We start from the raw sequence: 24,401 nt of genomic DNA, 5'->3' as shown, positions 1-24,401 counted from the left end.
TAATGGCCGTCTCTCTCTCATCTTTTTCCAGGAGATGATCTGTCTTGTTGCTTTGGTTAATGGCCGTCTCTCTCTCATCTTCTCCAGGAGATGATCAGTCTTGTTGCTTTGGTTAATGGCTGTCTCTCTCTCTCTCTCATCTTTTCCAGGAAATGATCAGTCTTGTTGCTTTGATTAATGGCTGTCTCTCTCTCTCTCTCATCTTCTCCAGGAGATGATCTGTCTTGTTGCTTTGGTTAATGGCTGTCTCTCTCTCTCTCTCTCTCTCTTTCATCTTCTCCAGGAGATGATCAGTCTTGTTGCTTTGGTTAATGGTCGTCTCTCTCTCATCTTCTCCAGGAGATGATCAGTCTTGTTGCTTTGGTTAATGGCCGTCTCTCTCTCATCTTCTCCAGGAGATGATCAGTCTTGTTCCTTTGGTTAATGGCTGTCTCTCTCTCTCTCTCTCATCTTCTCCAGGAAATGATCAGTCTTGTTGCTCTGGTTAATGGCTGTCTCTCTCTCTCTCTCTCATCTTTTCCAGGAGATGATCAGTCTTGTTCCTTTGGTTAATGGCTGTCTCTCTCTTTCTCTCTCTCATCTTCTCCAGGAGATGATCAGTCTTGTTGCTTTGGTTAATGGCCGTCTCTCTCTCATCTTCTCCAGGAGATGATCAGTCTTGTTGCTTTGGTTAATGGCCGTCTCTCTCTCATCTTCTCCAGGAGATGATCAGTCTTGTTGCTTTGGTTAATGGCCGTCTCTCTCTCATCTTCTCCAGGAGATGATCAGTCTTGTTGCTTTGGTTAATGGCCGTCTCTTTCTCTCTCTCATCTTCTCCAGGAGATGATCAGTCTTGTTGCTTTGGTTAATGGCAGTCTCTTTCTCTCTCTCATCTTCTCCAGGAGGTCACCAGTCTTGTTGCTCTGGTTAATGGCCGTCTCTTTCTCTCTCTCATCTTCTCCAGGAGGTCACCAGTCTTGTTGCTCTGGTTAATGGCTGTTTCGCTTTCTTTCTCTCTCATCTTTTTCCAGGAGATGATCAGTCTTGTTGCTTTGGTTAATGGCCGTCTCTCTCTCATCTTTTTCCAGGAGATGATCTGTCTTGTTGCTTTGGTTAATGGCCGTCTCTCTCTCATCTTCTCCAGGAGATGATCAGTCTTGTTGCTTTGGTTAATGGCTGTCTCTCTCTCTCTCTCTCTCTCATCTTTTCCAGGAAATGATCAGTCTTGTTGCTTTGGTTAATGGCTGTCTCTCTCTCTCTCTCATCTTCTCCAGGAGATGATCTGTCTTGTTGCTTTGGTTAATGGCTGTCTCTCTCTCTCTCTCTCTCTTTCATCTTCTCCAGGAGATGATCAGTCTTGTTGCTTTGGTTAATGGTCGTCTCTCTCTCATCTTCTCCAGGAGATGATCAGTCTTGTTGCTTTGGTTAATGGCCGTCTCTCTCTCATCTTCTCCAGGAGATGATCAGTCTTGTTGCTTTGGTTAATGGCTGTCTCTCTCTCTCTCTCTCTCTCTCTCATCTTTTCCAGGAAATGATCAGTCTTGTTGCTTTGGTTAATGGCTGTCTCTCTCTCTCTCTCATCTTCTCCAGGAGATGATCTGTCTTGTTGCTTTGGTTAATGGCTGTCTCTCTCTCTCTCTCTCTCTTTCATCTTCTCCAGGAGATGATCAGTCTTGTTGCTTTGGTTAATGGTCGTCTCTCTCTCATCTTCTCCAGGAGATGATCAGTCTTGTTGCTTTGGTTAATGGCCGTCTCTCTCTCATCTTCTCCAGGAGATGATCAGTCTTGTTCCTTTGGTTAATGGCTGTCTCTCTCTCTCTCTCTCATCTTCTCCAGGAAATGATCAGTCTTGTTGCTCTGGTTAATGGCTGTCTCTCTCTCTCTCTCTCATCTTTTCCAGGAGATGATCAGTCTTGTTCCTTTGGTTAATGGCTGTCTCTCTCTTTCTCTCTCTCATCTTCTCCAGGAGATGATCAGTCTTGTTGCTGTTACGCCGAGCGCTCCGGGTCCCCGTTCCTCCCCGGAGCGCTCGCCTCATCCTCGTTGTTGCAGCGCCCCGGTCAGATCCACTGACCGGGTGCGCTGCGGTCCCGCCTCCAGCCGGGATGCGATTTGCGATGCGGGTGGCGCCCGCTCGCGATGCGCACCCCGGTCCCCGTACCTGACTCGCTCTCCGTCGGTCCTGTCCCGGCGCGCGCGGCCCCGCTCCCTAGGGCGCGCGCGCGCCGGGTCTCTGCGATTTAAAGGGCCAGTGCACCAATGATGGTGCCTGGCCCAATCTTCCCAATTAGCTTAATTGGCTTCCACCTGGTCCCTGACTATATCTAACCTCCTCCCATGCACTCCCTTGCCGGATCTTGTTGCCCTTGTGCCTAGTGAAAGCGTTTTGTGTGTCCAAAGCCTGTGTACCAGTACTTCTGCTATCACCCTGACTACGAACCTTGCCGCCTGCCCCCGACCTTCTGCTACGTCCGACCTTGCTTCTGTCTACTCCCTTGTACCGCGCCTATCTTCAGCAGCCAGAGAGGTTGAGCCGTTGCTAGTGGATACGACCTGGTCACTACCGCCGCAGCAAGACCATCCCGCCTTGCGGCGGGCTCTGGTGAAAACCAGTAGTGACTTAGAACCGGTCCACTAGCACGGTCCACGCCAATCCCTCTCTGGCACAGAGGATCCACCTCCTGCCAGCCGGCATCGTGACAGTAGATCCGGCCATGGATCCCGCTGAGGTCCCTCTGCCTTATATCTCTGATATCACCACGGTGGTCGCCCAGCAATCCCGACAGATCGCCCATCTAACCCACCAGCTGTCGGAAGTGTCCACCATTGTGCAGCAACTTCAGTCGCAACTTCAGCAGCAATCATCTCCTCCGCCAGCTCCTGCACCCCTTCCGCAGCGAGTGGCCACTCCTAGCCTCCGCCTGTCCTTGCCGGACAAATTTAATGGGGACTCTAAGTTTTGCCGTGGCTTTCTTTCGCAATGTTCCCTGCACTTGGAGATGATGTCGGACCAGTTTCCTACTGAAAGGTCTAAGGTGGCTTTCGTAGTCAGCCTTCTGTCTGGAAAAGCCCTGTCATGGGCCACACCGCTCTGGGACCGCAATGACCCCGTCACTGCCTCTGTACACTCCTTCTTCTCGGAAATTCGAAGTGTCTTCGAGGAGCCTGCCCGAGCTTCTTCTGCCGAGACTGCCCTGCTGAACCTGTCCCAGGGTGTTTCTTCCGTTGGCGAGTACGCCATTCAGTTCTGTGCTCTTGCTTCCGAGTTGTCCTGGAATAGTGAGGTTCTCTGCGCGACCTTTAAAAAAGGCCTATCCAGCAACATTAAAGATGTTCTGGCCGCACGAGAAACTCCTGCTAACCTACATGAACTCATTCATCTTGCCACTCGCATTGACATGCGTTCTTCCGGATGGCGTCTGGAGCTCCGCCTGGATATGGACTTTGTTCGCACGAGGCGTTTTTTCTCCCCGGCTCCTCTCTCCTCTGGTCCTCTGCAATCCGTTCCTGTGCTTCCCGCCGCGGAGGCTATGCAAGTTGACCGGTCTCGCTTGACACCTCTAGAGAGGACACGACGCCGCATGGAGAATCTTTGCCTGTACTATGCCGGTACCGAACACTTCCTGAAGGATTGTCCTATCCGTCCTCCCCGCCTGGAAAGACGTACGCTGACTCCGCACAAAGGTGAAACAGTCCTTGATGTCAACTCTGCTTCTCCACGTCTTACTGTGCCTGTGCGGATATCTGCCTCTACCTTCTCTACTATGGCCTTCTTGGATTCCGGATCTGCAGGAAATTTTTTTTTTGGCCTCTCTTATCAACAGGTTCAACGTCCCTGTGACCAGTCTCGCCAGACCCCTCTACATCAATTGTGTTTACAATGAAAGATTGGACTGTCTCGTGCGTTACCGCACGGAACCCCTCCTAATGTGCATCGAACCTCATCACGGAAAAATTGAGTTTTTTTTCCTCAGGTTCTTTGGCCCCAAGAAGAGGGGGAGACCCAAGGGGGGGGGTACTGTTACGCCGAGCGCTCCGGGTCCCCGTTCCTCCCCGGAGCGCTCGCCTCATCCTCGTTGTTGCAGCGCCCCGGTCAGATCCACTGACCGGGTGCGCTGCGGTCCCGCCTCCAGCCGGGATGCGATTTGCGATGCGGGTGGCGCCCGCTCGCGATGCGCACCCCGGTCCCCGTACCTGACTCGCTCTCCGTCGGTCCTGTCCCGGCGCGCACGGCCCCGCTCCCTAGGGCGCGCGCGCGCCGGGTCTCTGCGATTTAAAGGGCCAGTGCACCAATGATGGTGCCTGGCCCAATCTTCCCAATTAGCTTAATTGGCTTCCACCTGGTCCCTGACTATATCTAACCTCCTCCCATGCACTCCCTTGCCGGATCTTGTTGCCCTTGTGCCTAGTGAAAGCGTTTTGTGTGTCCAAAGCCTGTGTACCAGTACTTCTGCTATCACCCTGACTACGAACCTTGCCGCCTGCCCCCGACCTTCTGCTACGTCCGACCTTGCTTCTGTCTACTCCCTTGTACCGCGCCTATCTTCAGCAGCCAGAGAGGTTGAGCCGTTGCTAGTGGATACGACCTGGTCACTACCGCCGCAGCAAGACCATCCCGCCTTGCGGCGGGCTCTGGTGAAAACCAGTAGTGACTTAGAACCGGTCCACTAGCACGGTCCACGCCAATCCCTCTCTGGCACAGAGGATCCACCTCCTGCCAGCCGGCATCGTGACAGTTGCTTTGGTTAATGGCCTTCTCTCTCTCATCTTCTCCAGGAGATGATCAGTCTTGTTGCTTTGGTTAATGGCAGTCTCTTTCTCTCTCTCATCTTCTCCAGGAGGTCACCAGTCTTGTTGCTCTGGTTAATGGCTGTTTCGCTTTCTTTCTCTCTCATCTTTTTCCAGGAGATGATCAGTCTTGTTGCTCTGGTTAATGGCTGTCTCTCGTTCTCTCTCACATCTTTTCCAGGAAATGATCAGTCTTGTTGCTTTGGTTAATGGCAGTCTCTCTCTCTCTCATCTTCTCCAGGAGATGATCAGTCTTGTTGCTTTGGTTAATGTCTGTCTCTCGTTCTCTCTCTCATCTTTTCCAGGAAATGATCAGTCTTGTTGCTTTGGTTAATGGCCGTCTCTCTCTCATCTTCTCCAGGAGATGATCAGTCTTGTTGCTTTGGTTAATGGCCGTCTCTCTCTCATCTTCTCCAGGAGATGATCAGTCTTGTTGCTTTGGTTAATGGCAGTCTCTTTCTCTCTCTCATCTTCTCCAGGAGGTCACCAGTCTTGTTGCTCTGGTTAATGGCTGTTTCGCTTTCTTTCTCTCTCATCTTTTTCCAGGAGATGATCAGTCTTGTTGCTTTGGTTAATGGCCGTCTCTCTCATCTTTTTCCAGGAGATGATCTGTCTTGTTGCTTTGGTTAATGGCCGTCTCTCTCTCATCTTCTCCAGGAGATGATCAGTCTTGTTGCTTTGGTTAATGGCTGTCTCTCTCTCTCTCTTATCTTTTCCAGGAAATGATCAGTCTTGTTGCTTTGGTTAATGGCTGTCTCTCTCTCTCTCTCATCTTCTCCAGGAGATGATCTGTCTTGTTGCTTTGGTTAATGGCTGTCTCTCTCTCTCTCTCTCTCTTTCATCTTCTCCAGGAGATGATCAGTCTTGTTGCTTTGGTTAATGGTCGTCTCTCTCTCATCTTCTCCAGGAGATGATCAGTCTTGTTGCTTTGGTTAATGGCCGTCTCTCTCTCATCTTCTCCAGGAGATGATCAGTCTTGTTCCTTTGGTTAATGGCTGTCTCTCTCTCTCTCTCTCATCTTCTCCAGGAAATGATCAGTCTTGTTGCTCTGGTTAATGGCTGTCTCTCTCTCTCTCTCTCATCTTTTCCAGGAGATGATCAGTCTTGTTCCTTTGGTTAATGGCTGTCTCTCTCTTTCTCTCTCTCATCTTCTCCAGGAGATGATCAGTCTTGTTGCTTTGGTTAATGGCCGTCTCTCTCTCATCTTCTCCAGGAGATGATCAGTCTTGTTGCTTTGGTTAATGGCAGTCTCTTTCTCTCTCTCATCTTCTCCAGGAGGTCACCAGTCTTGTTGCTCTGGTTAATGGCTGTTTCGCTTTCTTTCTCTCTCATCTTTTTCCAGGAGATGATCAGTCTTGTTGCTCTGGTTAATGGCTGTCTCTCGTTCTCTCTCACATCTTTTCCAGGAAATGATCAGTCTTGTTGCTTTGGTTAATGGCAGTCTCTCTCTCTCTCATCTTCTCCAGGAGATGATCAGTCTTGTTGCTTTGGTTAATGTCTGTCTCTCGTTCTCTCTCTCATCTTTTCCAGGAAATGATCAGTCTTGTTGCTTTGGTTAATGGCCGTCTCTCTCTCATCTTCTCCAGGAGATGATCAGTCTTGTTGCTTTGGTTAATGGCCGTCTCTCTCTCATCTTCTCCAGGAGATGATCAGTCTTGTTGCTTTGGTTAATGGCAGTCTCTTTCTCTCTCTCATCTTCTCCAGGAGGTCACCAGTCTTGTTGCTCTGGTTAATGGCTGTTTCGCTTTCTTTCTCTCTCATCTTTTTCCAGGAGATGATCAGTCTTGTTGCTTTGGTTAATGGCCGTCTCTCTCTCATCTTTTTCCAGGAGATGATCAGTCTTGTTGCTTTGGTTAATGGCCGTCTCTCTCTCATCTTTTCCAGGAGATGATCAGTCTTGTTGCTTTGGTTAATGGCAGTCTCTCGTTCTCTCTCACATCTTTTCCAGGAGATGATCAGTCTTGTTGCTTTGGTTAATGGCAGTCTCTCGTTCTCTCTCTCATCTTTTCCAGGAGATGATCAGTCTTGTTGCTTTTGTTAATGGCAGTCTCTCTCTCTCTCTCTCATCTTTTCCAGGAGATGATCAGCCTTGTTGCTCGGTATTGGCAGTCTCTTCCTCATCTTCTCCAGTAAACAGGATTCAGTCTTGTTGCTCTGGTGGTCTCTTACTGTGATGTAAGGACGGCGCTGCTGATCTTCACAGTAAAGTAAGTACAGTATGAAGCTAAACAGTAATACTTATTGGCCCATTTTGAGGGCTTGTTCCCTTTTTGTGTCCACCATAAAAAAAAAAACTGTTCTCCTTTCTGTCCGCAGCATCACCTGCAATTCTTCAACTTGACCACTAGGCTGTCTGTAACAATGGAGGGTAAGTCCTGACCCCATAATACTCACACAGAAGGAAAGGTGGTGGCTGAAGCTGTATGTAAATAAGGGGGAGGAGCCAAATATCTTGTCAGGTGATCGGTTGCTATAAGCAGAATGCCCAATATTAGGACAGCAAAGAATAAGTGCTAAACTTTATAATAGTGACCCCATATAGAGAGAGTCAGAGAGACATACAAAACATGGTGGTACAGAATACATATAGGCTGGTTTCTGTGTCTCCTTTCTCTGTTGCACATTAGCGCTGCTTCCTGTAGCTGACTGTGGAAGTCTCCAGTCTCAGTCTCTATACTGTCTTGTGGCAGCACTTTTCTGGTCCTTTAATGGAATTTGAATGGGTGTTGTGTGTGATGGTGACGGGTCTCTTGTTTTGGCTCTATAGCCTCCTTCCTCATTGCTTCTACATTGACCCAGGCACTGCACATTACTCTACTCACTCAGAAGACAAGGGAAAGACTTACCACAGATTCTTCTCTAAAGTATTTCTTCCCGGTTAGAAGAATTATAGTATTGGTGACTGTCACGATGCCGGCTGGCAGGAGGTGGATCCTCTGTGCCAGAGAGGGATAGCGAGGACCGTGCTAGTGGACCGGTTCTAAGACACTACTGGTTTTCACCAGAGCCCGCCGCAAAGCGGGATGGTCTTGCTGCGGCGGTTGTGACCAGGTCGTATCCACTAGCAACGGCTCACCTCTCTGGCTGCTGAAGATAGGCGAGGTACAAGGGAGTAGGCAGAAGCAAAGTCGGACGTAGCAGAAGGTCGGGGGCAGGCGGCAAGGTTCGTAGTCAGGGGAGATAGCAGTAGTTCTGGTACACAGGATATAAACACACAAAACGCTTTCACTAGGCACAAGGGCAACAAGATCCGGCAAGGGAGTGCAAGGGAGGAGACTAGATATAGCCAGGGAACAGGTGGGAACCAATTAAGCTAATTGGGCCAGGCACCAATCATTGGTGCACTGGCCCTTTAAGTCTCAGGGAGCTGGCGCGCGCGCGCCCTAGAGAGCGGAGCCGCGCGCGCCAGCACATGACCGCAGGAGACGGGAACGGGTAAGTGACCTGGGATGCGACTCGCGAGCGGGCGCGTCCCGCTGTGCGAATCACATCCCCAACGGCCATAGCAGAGCAGCGCTCCCGGTCAGCGGGACTGACCGGGAAGCTGCAGGGAGAAAGACGCCGTGAGCGCTCCGGGGAGGAGCGGGGACCCGGAGCGCTAGGCGTAACAGTACCCCCCCCCTTAGGTCTCCCCTTCTCTTTATCGGGTAACTGCCTCCCCTGGGATGAGGACACCGGGAAAGGATGGAGGGATTCCTCAACGGCAGGCAGAACCGCAGGAGTAGGAATGGGGAGAGAGGGCAGAGGGCGGGACCTGGCACGGGGCAGTGTGACACCAGGACGAGGGCCATGAGGGGACACAGAAGCTTGCCCGATGGAACTGGGAGGGGGGGAGGGGCATTTCCTGTGGCAGGCAGAGTCCTTAATGACCTTAGGGGGACCAGATACAGGAGGAACCACAGAGTTACGGCAAGGGTTACTGGGAACCGGTTTTAGACAGTTCTTGGAACAAGAGGACCCCCAACTCTTGATCTCCCCAGTGGACCAATCCAGGGTTGGGGAATGAAGTAGAAGCCAGGGAAGTCCAAGGAGAATTTCTGAGGTGCAATTGGGGAGGACCAAAAGTTCAATCCTCTCGTGGTGAGATCCGATGCTCATAAGAAGGGGCTCCGTGCGGAAACGTATGGTACAGTCCAACCTGGCTCCGTTGACCGCGGAAATGTGGAGTGGCTTGGCAAGACGGGTCACCGGAATACGGAATTTATTCACAAAGGAGTCCCGAATAAAATTCCCAGAAGCTCCAGAGTCCAGGCAGGCCACGGCTGAGAGGGGAGAGCTGGCTGAAGTGGAAATCCGAACAGGTACCGTGAGACGTGGAGAAGCCGACTTGGCATCAAGAGACGCCACACCCACGAGAGCTGGGTGCGAGCGTGCGTTTCCCAGACGTGGAGGACGGATTGGGCAATCCACCAGAAAATGTTCAGTACTGGCACAGTATAGACAAAGATTCTCTTCCTTACGGCGATTCCTCTCTTCCAGGGTCAGGCGAGACCGATCCACTTGCATGGCCTCCTCGGCGGGAGGCCTAGGCGCAGATTGCAGTGGAGACAGTGGGAGAGGTGTCCAGAGATCTAAGTCTTTTTCCTGGCGGAGCTCTTGATGCCTCTCAGAAAAACGCATGTCAATGCGAGTGGCTAGATGAATGAGTTCATGCAGGTTAGCAGGAGTCTCTCGTGCGGCCAGAACATCTTTAATGTTGCTGGATAGGCCTTTTTTAAAGGTCGCGCAGAGAGCCTCATTATTCCAGGATAGTTCAGAAGCAAGAGTACGGAATTGTATGGCGTACTCGCCAACGGAGGAATTACCCTGGACCAGGTTCAGCAGGGCAGTCTCAGCAGAAGAGGCTCGGGCAGGTTCCTCAAAGACACTTCGAATTTCCGAGAAGAAGGAGTGTACAGAGGCCGTGACGGGGTCATCGCGGTCCCAGAGCGGTGTGGCCCATGACAGGGCTTTTCCAGACAGAAGGCTGACTACGAAAGCCACCTTAGACCTTTCAGTAGAAAACTGATCCGACATCATCTCCAAGTGCAAGGAACATTGCGAAAGAAAGCCACGGCAAAACTTAGAGTCCCCATTAAATTTGTCCGGCAAGGACAGGCGGAGGCTAGGAGTGGCCACTCGCTGCGGAAGGGGTGCAGGAGGTGGCGGAGGAGATGATTGCTGCTGCAGTTGCGACTGAAGTTGGTGCACAATGGTGGACATTTCCGACAGTCGGTGGGTTAGATGGGCGACCTGTCGGGATAGCTGGGCGACCACCGTGGTGAGATCAGAGATGGAATGCTGGGGAACCTCAGCGGGATCCATGGCCGGATCTACTGTCACGATGCCGGCTGGCAGGAGGTGGATCCTCTGTGCCAGAGAGGGATAGCGAGGACCGTGCTAGTGGACCGGTTCTAAGACACTACTGGTTTTCACCAGAGCCCGCCGCAAAGCGGGATGGTCTTGCTGCGGCGGTAGTGACCAGGTCGTATCCACTAGCAACGGCTCACCTCTCTGGCTGCTGAAGATAGGCGAGGTACAAGGGAGTAGGCAGAAGCAAAGTCGGACGTAGCAGAAGGTCGGGGGCAGGCGGCAAGGTTCGTAGTCAGGGGAGATAGCAGTAGTTCTGGTACACAGGATATAAACACACAAAACGCTTTCACTAGGCACAAGGGCAACAAGATCCGGCAAGGGAGTGCAAGGGAGGAGACTAGATATAGCCAGGGAACAGGTGGGAACCAATTAAGCTAATTGGGCCAGGCACCAATCATTGGTGCACTGGCCCTTTAAGTCTCAGGGAGCTGGCGCGCGCGCGCCCTAGAGAGCGGAGCCGCGCGCGCCAGCACATGACCGCAGGAGACGGGAACGGGTAAGTGACCTGGGATGCGACTCGCGAGCGGGCGCGTCCCGCTGTGCGAATCGCATCCCCAACGGCCATAGCAGAGCAGCGCTCCCGGTCAGCGGGACTGACCGGGAAGCTGCAGGGAGAAAGACGCCGTGAGCGCTCCGGGGAGGAGCGGGGACCCGGAGCGCTAGGCGTAACAGTGACCATGAACTTCGGGCCATTAAGTTGGAGCTAAAGAATGGTGACATCTGCTGGAGGGAACTCTTCCTCCTTATACATCACAAAAACTTGCTGTACTTGTAGTTCACTCATTGGATGAATCCACATCAAGCAGCTCGTCTTTACAGTATCAGGTCTATTACAGTACCAGTGTGTATGGATTCCAGTGCAACAGATTCTAAGATGCCCTGACACTGCATCCTCTGCCGATAGGGCTGAGCCCTTGTAGGCTGCATGCATAAAGTAGCCTACAAGCATGTGACTGAGTTCCCTTCTAATGACCTAGACGAGCTGCATTGGCGGGGCCCCCATTTACTTTGCATGATAAAGTTGAGCTTCCCCCAGGAATCTCAGAAAAATTGGAACAGATTTCAGTTTGAGAAAAAGCTATTTTACTAAAGAACAGTTGTGGTCGGAGCTCACCGAAACCGTGAGCGTGCTTAGGTACCTAGATAACAACCCCTACCTAACTGGAACCTAAGCAGTCTGAAATGTTCCCATACTGCAGCGTATAGAGTAGGCCTGAATAAGAGGGCAAAACTCAGAAAATGCAATCACAAACCTTTATTTACATAACAATCACATGACAAGAGACTGAAAAGCGGACGCCATCTCCTTGCGAGGATTCGGTATATATCTCATGTAGCAAGCTGATTTCAAGCGACCAAGTTGTTTAATGACATGTGCCGGAACTTCGTTACAAGACGCAGTGGTCACTGCTCCTATACGAAATGAATGGCCCGATAGAGAGGAAGGATCACCTCCCATAGACTTGATCAAAACACGTAAATATTTAATAAAAATAGAAGTGGTTAAGGAATAATTATTAAACAACAACAAAGGAGTGTCGGGCCTTCTACAAAGACATAGACACAACAGCGTGTCAAGAACTTTCACCGGGCACCATTTATGAGTGGTGGGGAAATACCGGACCTCTACCACTTGGCCTGGAAGAGACGTCTTAGTCATCGTCAAAGACAATACATAATGCTCCCCCTCTCGTACTAGCTGACTAAACTTAAGATAAGAACTAACTGAATTGCGGCTAGTAAATTCCCCGGGTTTAAGAAATCCATAATACCCCCGATACATGGCTGCTTTCAAAGATAAACTATTAACTAAACCAAATGGGGCATTATCTAACATGTCCGAAAGTTTCCTAAAAACATCACCAGAAATGGGTTGCCTAACTGGTGCCCTAGGAGCCTCCCTTTTAGCAACACCCTTCAACGCTGCCTTAACTAAACGGGAGGAAAACAATGACGCCCTGTCTGGGTCAGTCAAGGACAGATGGTGTTGAATACCCGACAGATATAGCTTAATAGTACTATGGGTTAAGTGTAGGTCAGTGTGGCAAAACCCAATGAAAGCTAAAATAAAAGACATCGATCTAACGTCCCCTTCCGGAAAATCAGTATGAAATTTGGAGAATGCTCTCCAGGCAATGTCATAAACCCTACGAGTATTGGCAGACAGCGAATTAATGATAAGTTGTTTGGCTACTTGCCAGTGTCCTTCTAATCGAACATCAGTGTATGTAGCGGTGGGATCTGAGCCCCCGTTATCTCTGCCTCTGGCATCACCTGAAAGAAAAGTGAGAAATTTCTTCTAGAGAGAGCATCGGCAGCCACATTCTGAATACCACTTATGTGAGCGCAAGTATAATTGAATCCATGCTGTAACGATAACCACACTAACCTTCTAGCAAAATACATAATTAATTAACATTTTGACCTGCCTTTCAGAAGCACTTCTACTATTGCTGAATTGTCAGATACAAACAACACCGTGGTCTTCCTCCAATACTGACCCCAAGCTTGCGCTGCTGCTACTATAGGATATAACTCAAAGAGTGCGGAATTGTGTTGAAACCCCGGCAGCATGTTGACTTCTGGAGGCAAAGAGCTCGCCAACCATTTTTTACCACAGATAGCAGCAAAACCTGAGATGGCAGAAGCATCGGAAAAAACTATGGGTGACTGATCGCTGACTCTCGGAATGAAAAAAGACACACCATTCCAGTCACGTAAAAATAATTCCCACATGCATAAATCAGATATCGCTTGCTGGTCTAGCTGGATAATGCTGTGCTGTTCTGGGACTGTAGACAAAAGAGACGGGAAATGAAAGTGCGGCCTTGCGGAATAATCCGCATAGCAAAATTTAACATACCTAAAACTGACTATAACTCTACCTTTGATATGTGGGGACTTTCTTTAAATCTGGAAATAACTGCTTTGACTCTCTGCAACTTCTCCTGAGGTAACCTGGCTTCCATATTTTGAGAATCTAGTACAATCCCCAAAAAGGTGATAACCTTCAACGGGCCCTCTACTTTCTTAGGGGAAACTGGAACTGCTAACTGTTCAAAAACCGCTAACAATATGTCTAAATCTCGTGGGGTTCTATGCGGAGGCTCAACAAGCAAAAAATCGTCTAAATAATGTATGACATGACCACACGGAAATCTATTCTCTAGAATCCAATGAAGCGCATCCGCAAACCTGTTAAATAACCATGGGCTACTCCTCGCACCAAAAGTCAGCTTGACTGCAAAATAATAATTGCTCATCCATTTGATACCGTGCCATTTCCACAACTGAGGCTGGATGGGCAGGAGCTTGAATGCATCGGATATGTCCGCTTTAGCAAGCCAAGCCCCCCTGACCCATGTTGAGGATGATGGCAATAGCACTATCAACGGAGGCATATTTCAACGAAAATTCCTCTGCCGGTATGAGGGAGTTAATACTAGGAGTAGACTTAGAATGTGGCGCGGAGAAATCATAAATCAACCTTTTTTTATTGGAAAATTTACCCGTAACCAAACCAATGGGACTTTCTCTCCACATGTCAAAAGGAGGTTGGGAAAAAGGGCCTATGATAAATCCTTTGTCCAATTCTGCCTGTATGAGAAGCGAAACAGAGTCTGGATCCGCTAAGGTTGATAACAGATTATCACACTCATAAGTAGCCTGAAGAAGCGTCACAAACCCTACATGGAATCCAGCACGGAACCCATTGAGCAGGAATTGGACAAAGCACTGGTCGGGGTGATCTGCCAAGAACAAACCAAGAAACTCAGTGTTCACCACGCCTAGTCAGGACTTCTCCGATTTTTGGGAGCAAGATGTCTTAGGGTGAGCACGAAAACAGATTGTACAAATATGTAATAACCTGCACTGACCGAAGTTACATTACAAAAAACAGATAGGCCTTCCCAGTTTATCAGTCAAACCTGACACTCTATTACCCTTAGAGTAGGAACCTGAAGTACCAGGCTTATATTCTGTAGCATCGGAATTCGCCAGATGACACCATTCGGAGGAATGGGTGGTAGATTGGCATCTGGCGCATGCCGGGGCTTTAAGACCCGCAAAATGGTTGCAATAGATCTCAGTATCTACCACCGCCCAATTGACTTCATAATTAAACTCATTCAAGGCAGCTGCCGCTTTGGCAGAAAAAGACTTATGATAATCATAAAACGTGTGACCCCCGTACTTATGATAGAATTCTGTAATCTTGTACAGATACTGGTCTAGCTCCTCCCTCCTACCCGGTTTAACAGTGCAGATAATGTCTCTATAAATACTGAAAGACATTATAAACTCAGACAACGTTAGCTTCCTGTTGAGCCTCACATCCTTGGATTTTAGAATCACCGAGACCTCACCACAGGCTATAGTTTTGTTCTCAGACAAATCATGTGTGGCTATCAACAGGGAAGCTAGGTTTACATCTTTACCCTCAATAATGTCTTTCTTGATATGCGCCGGTATAAAATGGGCTGGAGCTGTATTAGGAATGACAGCCACTATACCTGGACGGTTAACTTGCTGCGCTGACAACTGAGAAGTGGGAGGAACTATAGGATTCGAGACGTTCCTGCTCTCTAACGCCTCAACTCTAGTTTGCATATCTGACATGTTGTTGGACATATTGTTAATGAGCGCATCAAGCTGTGTTAATGACGTATGAAGCGTGTTCATGGAGACCTCCTCATTAGAGGGACCAGCAATGTCAGCCATCATGAGTCTGTAAAGTTCTGCCTTTCTAGCAGTCGCTGGGAAAGGGATCCCCCTCTTGACGAGTTCGGCCGTGATCTTCGGAATAGTCCAATTCCGCAGAGATGACACGCTAGCATGCCCTGAAGATCTAACCACATTCTCCATGATCGATGCTGATTCCTGAAGCATGCGACATACTGTAAAATAACCCCCAAAACTGTAAGGAAACTCTTCCTACCCAAATTTATGCAGATTAGTGACCACCACCAAAAAACGCTACCCTAACCTGAAGTACTCACCTGCCGACCCACCTAAGACAAGGCAACTACCAAACAAAGACTATAACACAACCTGTGAAGTAACTGAGTGTCGCTGGTAACCACGCATGCTTGTGAACACCCCCAAGCCATACCTTATAACCAGTGGTGGCTGTAACCGTGGGAGAAATACACCGAAGTAACCGCAACCCAAAGGCGTGTTGGGTTCATGAGGCGATTACCAAGAGAAACAAACAAAAATCTTGCTATAGATAGATGGAGTAGAGCTTCCTGAGGACAAGACAACAACAAGCTTGATATTAGAAAAACAACCCGAACCACAAAATTACATAAAGGTGATCAAAAGAAAAACATGACCGATGACAAGAACACATACCAAATAAAGACGAATCGACTGTAGAAATACGATGACCCCACCAGCTCCAGACGTTACTGACCCCTGAAAGACAAGAAACCCCGAATCTATGACTGTAAAAAAACGAGAAACGAAACCCCTGAGGTAACCGCAACCTGAAGGCGTGTCAGGTTCATGAGGCGATTACAAGGGCCGACCTCCCCACGTACCAGCAATAGGAGCCAACGATAAGAATGAAGCGGAAAATAGATCCTTGTGCAGATAACCAACTGTAACCCTGAGGATAAGAAAGCAAACAAAATATATATGTATATATAAACTTCATATTTATTTATTTTTAACAGAGGACCATCAACATAATACACGCTCACTTACCTACCTAATGCATGAAAATAACACTAGTATCGAGAGCAGAACTGAAACAGCCAAGTGCCGAAACCTTAGATCTCTGAAAAACCAACCAGGTATTCATTCCACACACCAAACAAACCATTTTTACTACCTACAGCGCCCCCACCAGTGACCAACCAATAGCTTAACACTTGTAAGGATAAGAGTACCTACACGACAAGGACAAACACGATGAAAAACTTTTGCGCTAACTTACACGGTACAGTATGTGATCAAGCTGCATGTACCGAACTAAATGGTGAGTGAGTGCTAAACCAGGACTGCAACCGGTTGATTAACCCTGACAGGCTATACCTATTAAAACATATATTAACAACACATGCCAGACGACTTAATCAACTATGCAAATTATAAAACGTAGCGAATGTTATCTAAGGATGTCCCCAGACGTAGATAATGAAAAATGAGCTTGAACCTGTAAAACATGACTAAAATAAGCCTCTTTTACTACCCCTCCTTCCCCACAAAACTCATGTATAGATTTGCACACATACATATATACATATACACATGCATACACGTATGCTAAATACGAAGCACAATACACATCTATACACATAAGTGAACCCTTATAAATTGACATATCTATCTCAAAGAAAGTATGCGTAAGGGGAGGGGGGGGCGCAACCAGCTGAAAGTCAAGATGGACTCGCTGAGAACCACCTGCCTCTGGCAACCCCCCCTACCCCCCCCGGCATTAAATGAGACACGTGTAAGCTACTAGGTGTAAGGCTGAATGAAAACATTGACAAGCATACAAAACCCCGGGGTGGCGTGGACCGAGCTGACCTGCAGCACGGCCCTGAATTGTGTACGGAATGCGCCACAACTCTCCTGAATAGAGCGATGACCGAGCCGTGCTGCTAAAAGCGCAGGCACCACATGATGCGTGACTGAACCGGACCTGTCTGTAGCGTGACCGAGCCGGCCTGCAATAAACTCCCCCTCCCCCTCGTAGCGTGAACCGAGCCGGCCAACATGTGTAACAATTTGACAAGAGCCATGGCTGGGCTGGACGGGGGATCCCTCATGCCTCTAGCTTACCTCCAGAGCGAGGGAAAGTACCCCGCCCGGCCAGCCACTAACCTGCTCGTACTCCGTGTGCGCCCGAAGCCCGCGAAGACAGTCAGCTGACACGCCTGGTCAGCTGATCGGAAGCCAAGAATCCACGGCGTGCAGGGGAGGTGAGCCGCAGGTCCTTATGTACCTCCCGCTCCTCCCACAAATACGGCTAATAAATTAGCCTAACACTTTACAATTGGTCATTAAAGGGGTACTGCGGTGAAAAACTATTTTTTTTAAATCAACTGGTGCCAACAAGTTAGGCTGCTTTCACACTATGAAGTTCACCCGTTAATAAACGTACGTTTGAAAAATAATTATTAACGCCCGTTAAACAACCCCATTGAAGTCAATGGGTTTTTCCGTTTACCCGTTATCACCCGTTATAGCCCGTCATGACTAACGGACGTTAGTTGTGACGGGAGAAATAACGTGACATGCACAAATTTTTCTACCGTCACAAGAAACGAGTAAATTAACAGATGTTATTTTTAACATTGAAGTCTATGGCCAATGGACGTTAGTAAATACACCCGTTAATGCCCGTTATTATAACGGACATTTTTTTTTCTGAGCATGCTTAGAAGAGGTGACATCAGCAGACTCCTGCAGTGCTGAGGGACTACTACTACTCCCATCATGGAACAGACTTGTTTGCATGATGGGAGTAGTATTTCCCTAGCTGCGGGAGTCTGCTGACAGCTGGGGAGGCTACATTAGTGTTTGTACTACAACCCCCATCATGGAACAGACTCTGTTTCATGATGGGAGTTGTAGTACAGGGGCTGAGGGATTGATTGCACCGGGTTTCACTTCTGAGATCCGATGCCATCAGAAGCTATTAAGCAGGGGAGTGGGCGGCATGCGGGTGGCATGAATGGTCGGTACCGAGGAGACCTGAATGGCCGGTACCGAGGAGACCTGAATGGCCGGTACCGAGGAGACCTGAATGGCCGCTACCGAGGAGACCTGAATGGCCGCTACCGAGGAGACCTGAATGGCCGCTACCGAGGAGACCTGAATGGCCGCTACCGAGGAGACCTGAATGGCCGCTACCGAGGAGACCTGAATGGCCGCTACCGAGGAGCCCTGAATGGCCGCTACCGAGGAGCCCTGAATGGCCGCTACCGAGGAGCCCTGAATGGCCGCTACCGAGGAGCCCTGAATGGCCGCTACCGAGGAGCCCTGAATGGCCGGTACCGAGGAGCCCTGAATGGCCGGTACCGAGGAGCCCTGAATGGCCGGTACCGAGGAGCCCTGAATGGCCGGGTACCGAGGAGCCCTGAATGGCCGGGTACCGAGGAGCCCTGAATGGCCGGGTACCGAGGAGCCCTGAATGGCCGGTACCGAGGAGCCCTGAATGGCAGGTACCGAGGAGCCCTGAATGGCAGGTACCGAGGAGCCCTGAATGGCAGGTACCGAGGAGCCCTGAATGGCCGGTACCGAGGAGCCCTGAATGGTCGGTACTGAGGAGCCCTGAATGGTCGGTACTGAGGAGCCCCGCTGCGGGGGATATATATTTAATGCACTGGCAGGGGGTATATATTTAATGCGCTGGCGGGGTTAAATCTAATGCACTGCTGGGGGGCTAGATATATAGGCTATATATCTTGACCCCCACAGTGCTTTTTGGCCCCTGCTAATCACAATGTTCATTTTTAAATCTCCCTCTGAGAACCCTGATTGGCTCCTTGGTACTGACCAATCAGGGCTCCTCACAGGGGATTCAAAAATGAAAGTTAAAACACACTGATACATCGCAGGATTGCAGACCATGCTGCCCGCTCCCCTGCTTAATAACTTCAGATCGCATAGGGTCTCAGAAGTGAAACCCGTTGCGATCAATCCCTCAGCCCCTGTACTACAACCCTCATCATGGAACAGACTCTGTTCCATGATGGGGGTTGTAGTACAAACACTAATGTAGCCTCCCCAGCTGTCTGCAGACTCCCGCAGGCAGGGAATTACTACTCCTTTCATGATAACAAGTCCGTTCCATGATGGGAGTAGTAGTAGTCCCGGCTGTGGGAGTCTGTAGGCAGAGGTGTTCGGCCATACATGAGGGATAACGGTTCTTAACGGATGAATATTTATTTAGCCATTAGCACCCATTATTTTATCCATTATTAAACGTCCATTTTTTACACAGAAAACAGACGTTTAATAATGGGTGAACTTCATAGTGTGAAAGAAGCCCCTATGGTGCCAGGACAGCAAAAAAAACAACACATGGCACACTATTTTGGAATCTACACCCCTCAAGGCACGTAACAAGGGGTACAGTGAGCCTTAACACCCCACAGGTGTTTGACGACTTTTCGTTAAAGTTGGATGTGTAAATGAATTTTTTTTTCACTAAAATGCTGGGTTTCCCTCAAATTTAACATTTTTACAAGGGATATTAGGACAAAATGCCCCCCAAAATTTGTAACCCCATCTCTTCTGAGTATGGAAATACCCCATGTGTGGACATCAAGTGCTCTGCTGGCGAACTACAATGCTCAGAAGAAAAGGAGCGCCATTGAGCTTTTGGGAAAAAAAATTTTTGGGAATGGAAGTCAGGGGCCATATGCGTTTACAAAGCCCCCCGTGCTGCCAGAACAGTGGACCCCCCCCCCCACATGTGACCCTATTTTGGAAACTACACCCCTCACAGAATTTAATAAGGGGTGCAGTGAGTATTTACACCCCACTGGCGTTTGACAGATCTTTGAAACAGTGGACTGTGCAAATGAAAAATTACATTTTTCATTTTCACGGACCACTGTTCCAAAAATCTGTCAGACACCTGTGGGGCATAAATGCTCACTGTACCCCTTATTACATTACGTGAAGGGTGTAGTTTCCAAAATGGGGTCACATGCGGGGGGGGGGGTCCATTGTTCTGGCTCTATGGGGGCTTTGTAAACACACGTGGCCTTCAATTCCGGACAAATTTTCTCTTCAAAATCCCAATGGCGCTCCTTCTCTTCTGAGCATTGTAGTTCGCCAGCAGAGCACTTTACATCCACATATGTTCTTACTCAGAGGAGATGGGGTTACAAATTATTGGGGGCTTTTTTCCTATTTTCCCTTGTGAACATGAAAAATTTTGGGTAACACCAGCATTTTAGTGAAAATATTTTTTTTTTCATTTTTCCATCATACTTTGAAGAATTTTCATTAAACACCTGTACGGTGTTAATTCTCTCTATACCCCTTGTTACATTCCGTGAGGGGTGAAGTTTCCAAAATGGGGTCACATGTGGGTATTTCTTTTTTTGCATTTATGACAGAACTGCTGTAAAATTAGCCACCCCTGTGCAAATAACCAATTTAGGCCTCAAATGTACATAGTGCGCTCTCACTCCTGAGCCTTGTTGTGCGCCCGCAGAGCATTTTACGCCCACATATGGGGTATTTCCGTACTCAGGAGAAATTGTGTTACAAATTTTGGGGGTCTTTTTTTCCTTTTAATGCTTTTGAAAATGAAAAGTATGGGGCAACACCTCTAACACCACTTTTACACTAACAAGCTGGTGTGGCCCCCAACTTTTCCTTTTCATAAGGGGTAAAAGGAGAAAAAGCCCCCCAAAATTTTAGTGCAATTTCTCCCGAGTACGGAAATACCCCATATGTGGCTCTAAACTGTTTCCTTGAAATACGACAGGGCTCCAAAGTGACAGAGCGCCATGCGCATTTGAGGACTAAATTAGGGATTGCATAGGGGTGGACATAGGGGTATTCTATGCCAGTGATTCCCAAACAGCTGTTGCTAAACTCCCAGCATGCCTGGACAGTCAGTGGCTGTCCAGAAATGCTGGGAGTTGTTGTTTTGCAACAGCTGGAGGCTCCGTTTTGGAAACACTGCCATACAATACGTTTTTCAATTTTATTGGGGGGGGGGGGGCAGTGTAAGGGGGTGTATATGTAGTGTTTTACCCTTTATTATGTGTTAGTGTAGTGTAGTGTTTTTAGGGTACATTCACTCTGGCGGCGTTTACGGTGAGTTTCCCGCTAGGAGTTTGCGCTGCGGCAAAAAATTTGCCGCAGCTCAAACTTGAAGCAGGAAACTTACTGTAAACCTGCCCGTGTGAATGTACCCTGTACATTCACATGGGGGGGGGGGGGGGGCAAACCTCCAGCTGTTTCAAAACTACAACTCCCAGCATGTACTGACAGACCGTGCATGCTGGGAGTTGTACTTTTGCAACAGCTGGATGCACACTGGTTGGAAAACTTTCAGTTAGGTTCTTTTACCTAACTCAGTATTTTCCAACCAGTGTGCCTCCAGCTGTTGCAAAACTACAACTCCCAGCATGTACTGATCACCAAAGGGCATGGTGGTTGATGTAGTTATGCAACAGCTGGAGGTACGCAACTACAACTCCCAGCATGCCGAGACAGCTGTTTGGGCATGCTGGGATTTGCAGTTTTGCAACATATGGAGGGCTACAGTTTTAAAGAACACTGCAAAGTGATCTCCAAACTGTGACCCTCCAGATGTTGCAAAACTACAAATCCCAGCATGCCCAGACAGCAAACCGCTGTTTGGGCATGCTAGGAGTTGTAGTTTTTCAAGATCTGGAGGGATACAGTTTAGAGACCACTATATAGTGGTCTCAAACTGTAGCCCTCCAGTTGTTGCAAAACTACATATTCCAGCATGCCCAAACAGCTGTCTTGGCATGCTGGGAGTTGTAGTTTTGCAACATCTGGGGGGCTACAGTTAGAGACCACTGCATAGTGGTCTCAAACTGTACCCTCCAGACGTTGCCAAGCAACTCCCCAGCTTCCGTAGGATCCAGCCGCACGACGTCGCTGCCCGCCGATCTCCGTCGCCCGCAGCCTCCAAATCAGTAAGTGGATCTTTGGCGCCGGTCCCTGTCGGTTTCCCCGTCCTGCCCCGCCTACTGTGGGTGGGCAGGACAGGGAAAACGAAAGTTAACCCCCCCGCCCCCGATCTGCTATTGGTAGTCGTTTCTGGCAACCAATAGCAGGGATAGGAGGGGTGGCACCCCCTGCCACCTTACTCCTATCCCTTCAGGGCGATCGTAGGTAACTTAGACAACCGCGGTCCTCCTTATATTCCGGGTAACCATAGACCCGTAAGGACCCGGAATCACGGAAATCGCAAGTGTGAATTCACTTGCGATTTGCCGCGATCGCCGACATGGGGGGATCTGATGACCCCCCCCCCCCCCCATGGCGTTTGCACGAGATGCCTGCTGAATGATTTCAGCAGGCATCCCGGTCCGATCCCCGCCCGGTGCGGCAGGGGCCGGAATTCTCCATTGCGTACGCGTACGTCATGGGTCCTTAAGTCCCAGGGTGTCATGACGTACTCGTACGTCAAGGGTCCTAAAGGGGTTAAAAGGGCACTGTCACATCCATATCTTAAACAAAAGAAAGAACAGGCGCTCCCTTGTGGAGTATCAATGGGATCACAGGTGTGTGGGAGGGGAGGGTAAAGTATGAGGCTCACAAGGAGATATGTTTGATTATGATAGCAGAGATCTGCAACCTTCCTGAAGATAAGAGGTAAACATAGAAGACACTTCCAAAATGCAGGATTTCAGGCGCTGACCAAGGAGAAGAAGCTGGAGCCAGGTAGGTAACGAACAGGTTTATTCCCATGCGACGCGTTTCACAGCGCTTGCGAGGTTTCATCAGGCATAGCACACACTTCTCAGGAAGGGGTTATAGACCCACAGGTATTAACCCCTTCCTGACAAAGAGAAGAGTAATCACAATGTAAAACACATATTACAATAGAAATATATACACATACACGTAATGCACACATATATATATAAAAAGATAAAGGACATAAAAAACTATATAAAAAATTCATGAAATAAATAAAAAATCATGCAAAAGTATATCCATGGGAATGTCGCAAGGTGTGTATACTGGTATAGGAGCAATCGGCTTATTGTCAGATTGTTGCCTTCTCAGTGTAGCGGGGCACGGGAATACATATTTATCACATCCATAATAATACTCACTATAGCCTATGAAAAGGGACTTCAACAACTATATATACAAAATTGTAATATTAATAAACAATCATGCCTCAAAATATCGCATAATAAATATCTATATTGGCAGAGAACGGGTTAACTTTTTACAAATTAAAACTTTGTCCACATACCGCATTACTTCTCAGTATAGTCTGGCATTGAATTACGTTTTATCACAACACGTGGAAAAAAGAGCGCGGGGGGGGGGGGGGGGCAATACTTATTATAACATATAAAATAGAAAGAAAAAGGAAAGACTATCATATCATCCCCATAATATATCGGCGGAGAAGGGGATGGAATTGGTAATGTATATTCTATCTCCAAAACTCCATATCACATCCTATTAATTGTAATAGTAAACGAGTAGTCATATAAAAATAGGACAAGAAAACGCTACTAAAAAACGCATAGTGTGTAACGGGAAACCCCCAAAGAAACCTTCAAACACGATAGAAACCATTGGAAATGAATTATTCCTGAAACTATCCCACCAGGTATCAACGTCTCATTAATCAGGATTCCTTTTGGATCCACAAATTAGCCGCTTATTCCCAATGTCTTAATGAGACCATAGAAAATACGAAATAATGTCTCAATTTATTTATTTTATTTATTATTGATTCATTTCCTTTTTTATATTTTTCTATATGGATGTAGAAATATATTGAGGTTATACTTGTAAATTCCTTTTATATATGTTGTCTGGTCCCAACAAAGCGCCCCAAGCGTTTTTGAGGTATTTTAATGTAACATCCAGATGAGATTGTAAGACAAACCTTTTCTTTGGGGGTTTCCCGTTACACACTATGCGTTTTTTAGTAGCGTTTTCTTGTCCTATTTTTATATGACTACTCGTTTACTATTACAATTAATAGGATGTGATATGGAGTTTTGGAGATAGAATATACATTACCAATTCCATCCCCTTCTCCGCCGATATATTATGGGGATGATATGATAGTCTTTCCTTCTTCTTTCTATTTTATATGTTATAATAAGTATTGCCGCCCCCCCCCCCGCTCTTTTTTCCACGTGTTGTGATAAAACGTAATTCAATGCCAGACTATACTGAGAAGTAATGCGGTATGTGGACAAAGTTTTAATTTGTAAAAAGTTAACCCGTTCTCTGCCAATATAGATATATATTATGCGATATTTTGAGGCATGATTGTTTATTAATATTACAATTTTGTATATATAGTTGTTGAAGTCCCTTTTCATAGGCTATAGTGAGTATTATTATGGATGTGATAAATATGTATTCCCGTGCCCCGCTACACTGAGAAGGCAACAATCTGACAATAAGCCGATTGCTCCTATACCAGTATACACACCTTGCGACATTCCGATGGATATACTTTTACATGATTTTTTATTTATTTCATGAATTTTTTATATAGTTTTTTATGTCCTTTATCTTTTTATATATATGTGTGCATTACGTGTATGTGTATATATTTCTATTGTAAT

At 47.9% G+C, this 24,401-nt stretch overlaps 1 protein-coding gene across 1 annotated transcript in view; it reads left to right on the top strand.

The window, feature by feature from the left end:
* SAMD9L (sterile alpha motif domain containing 9 like) overlaps nucleotides 1-24,401 on the top strand; it is a 43,730-nt gene that overhangs the window by 4,732 nt on the left and 14,597 nt on the right. The window contains exons 2-3 of the mRNA XM_056551933.1: nucleotides 6,844-6,974; nucleotides 7,084-7,135. Of these exons, the coding sequence (XP_056407908.1) occupies nucleotides 7,129-7,135 (7 nt within the window). The 5' untranslated portion in view covers nucleotides 6,844-6,974; nucleotides 7,084-7,128. The remainder of the gene's footprint in view (nucleotides 1-6,843; nucleotides 6,975-7,083; nucleotides 7,136-24,401) is intronic.

Source organism: Hyla sarda, unplaced genomic scaffold (assembly GCF_029499605.1).
Source record: "Hyla sarda isolate aHylSar1 unplaced genomic scaffold, aHylSar1.hap1 scaffold_1276, whole genome shotgun sequence".
NCBI lineage: Eukaryota > Metazoa > Chordata > Amphibia > Anura > Hylidae > Hyla > Hyla sarda.
This window is presented reverse-complemented; position numbering and strand designations above follow the sequence as displayed.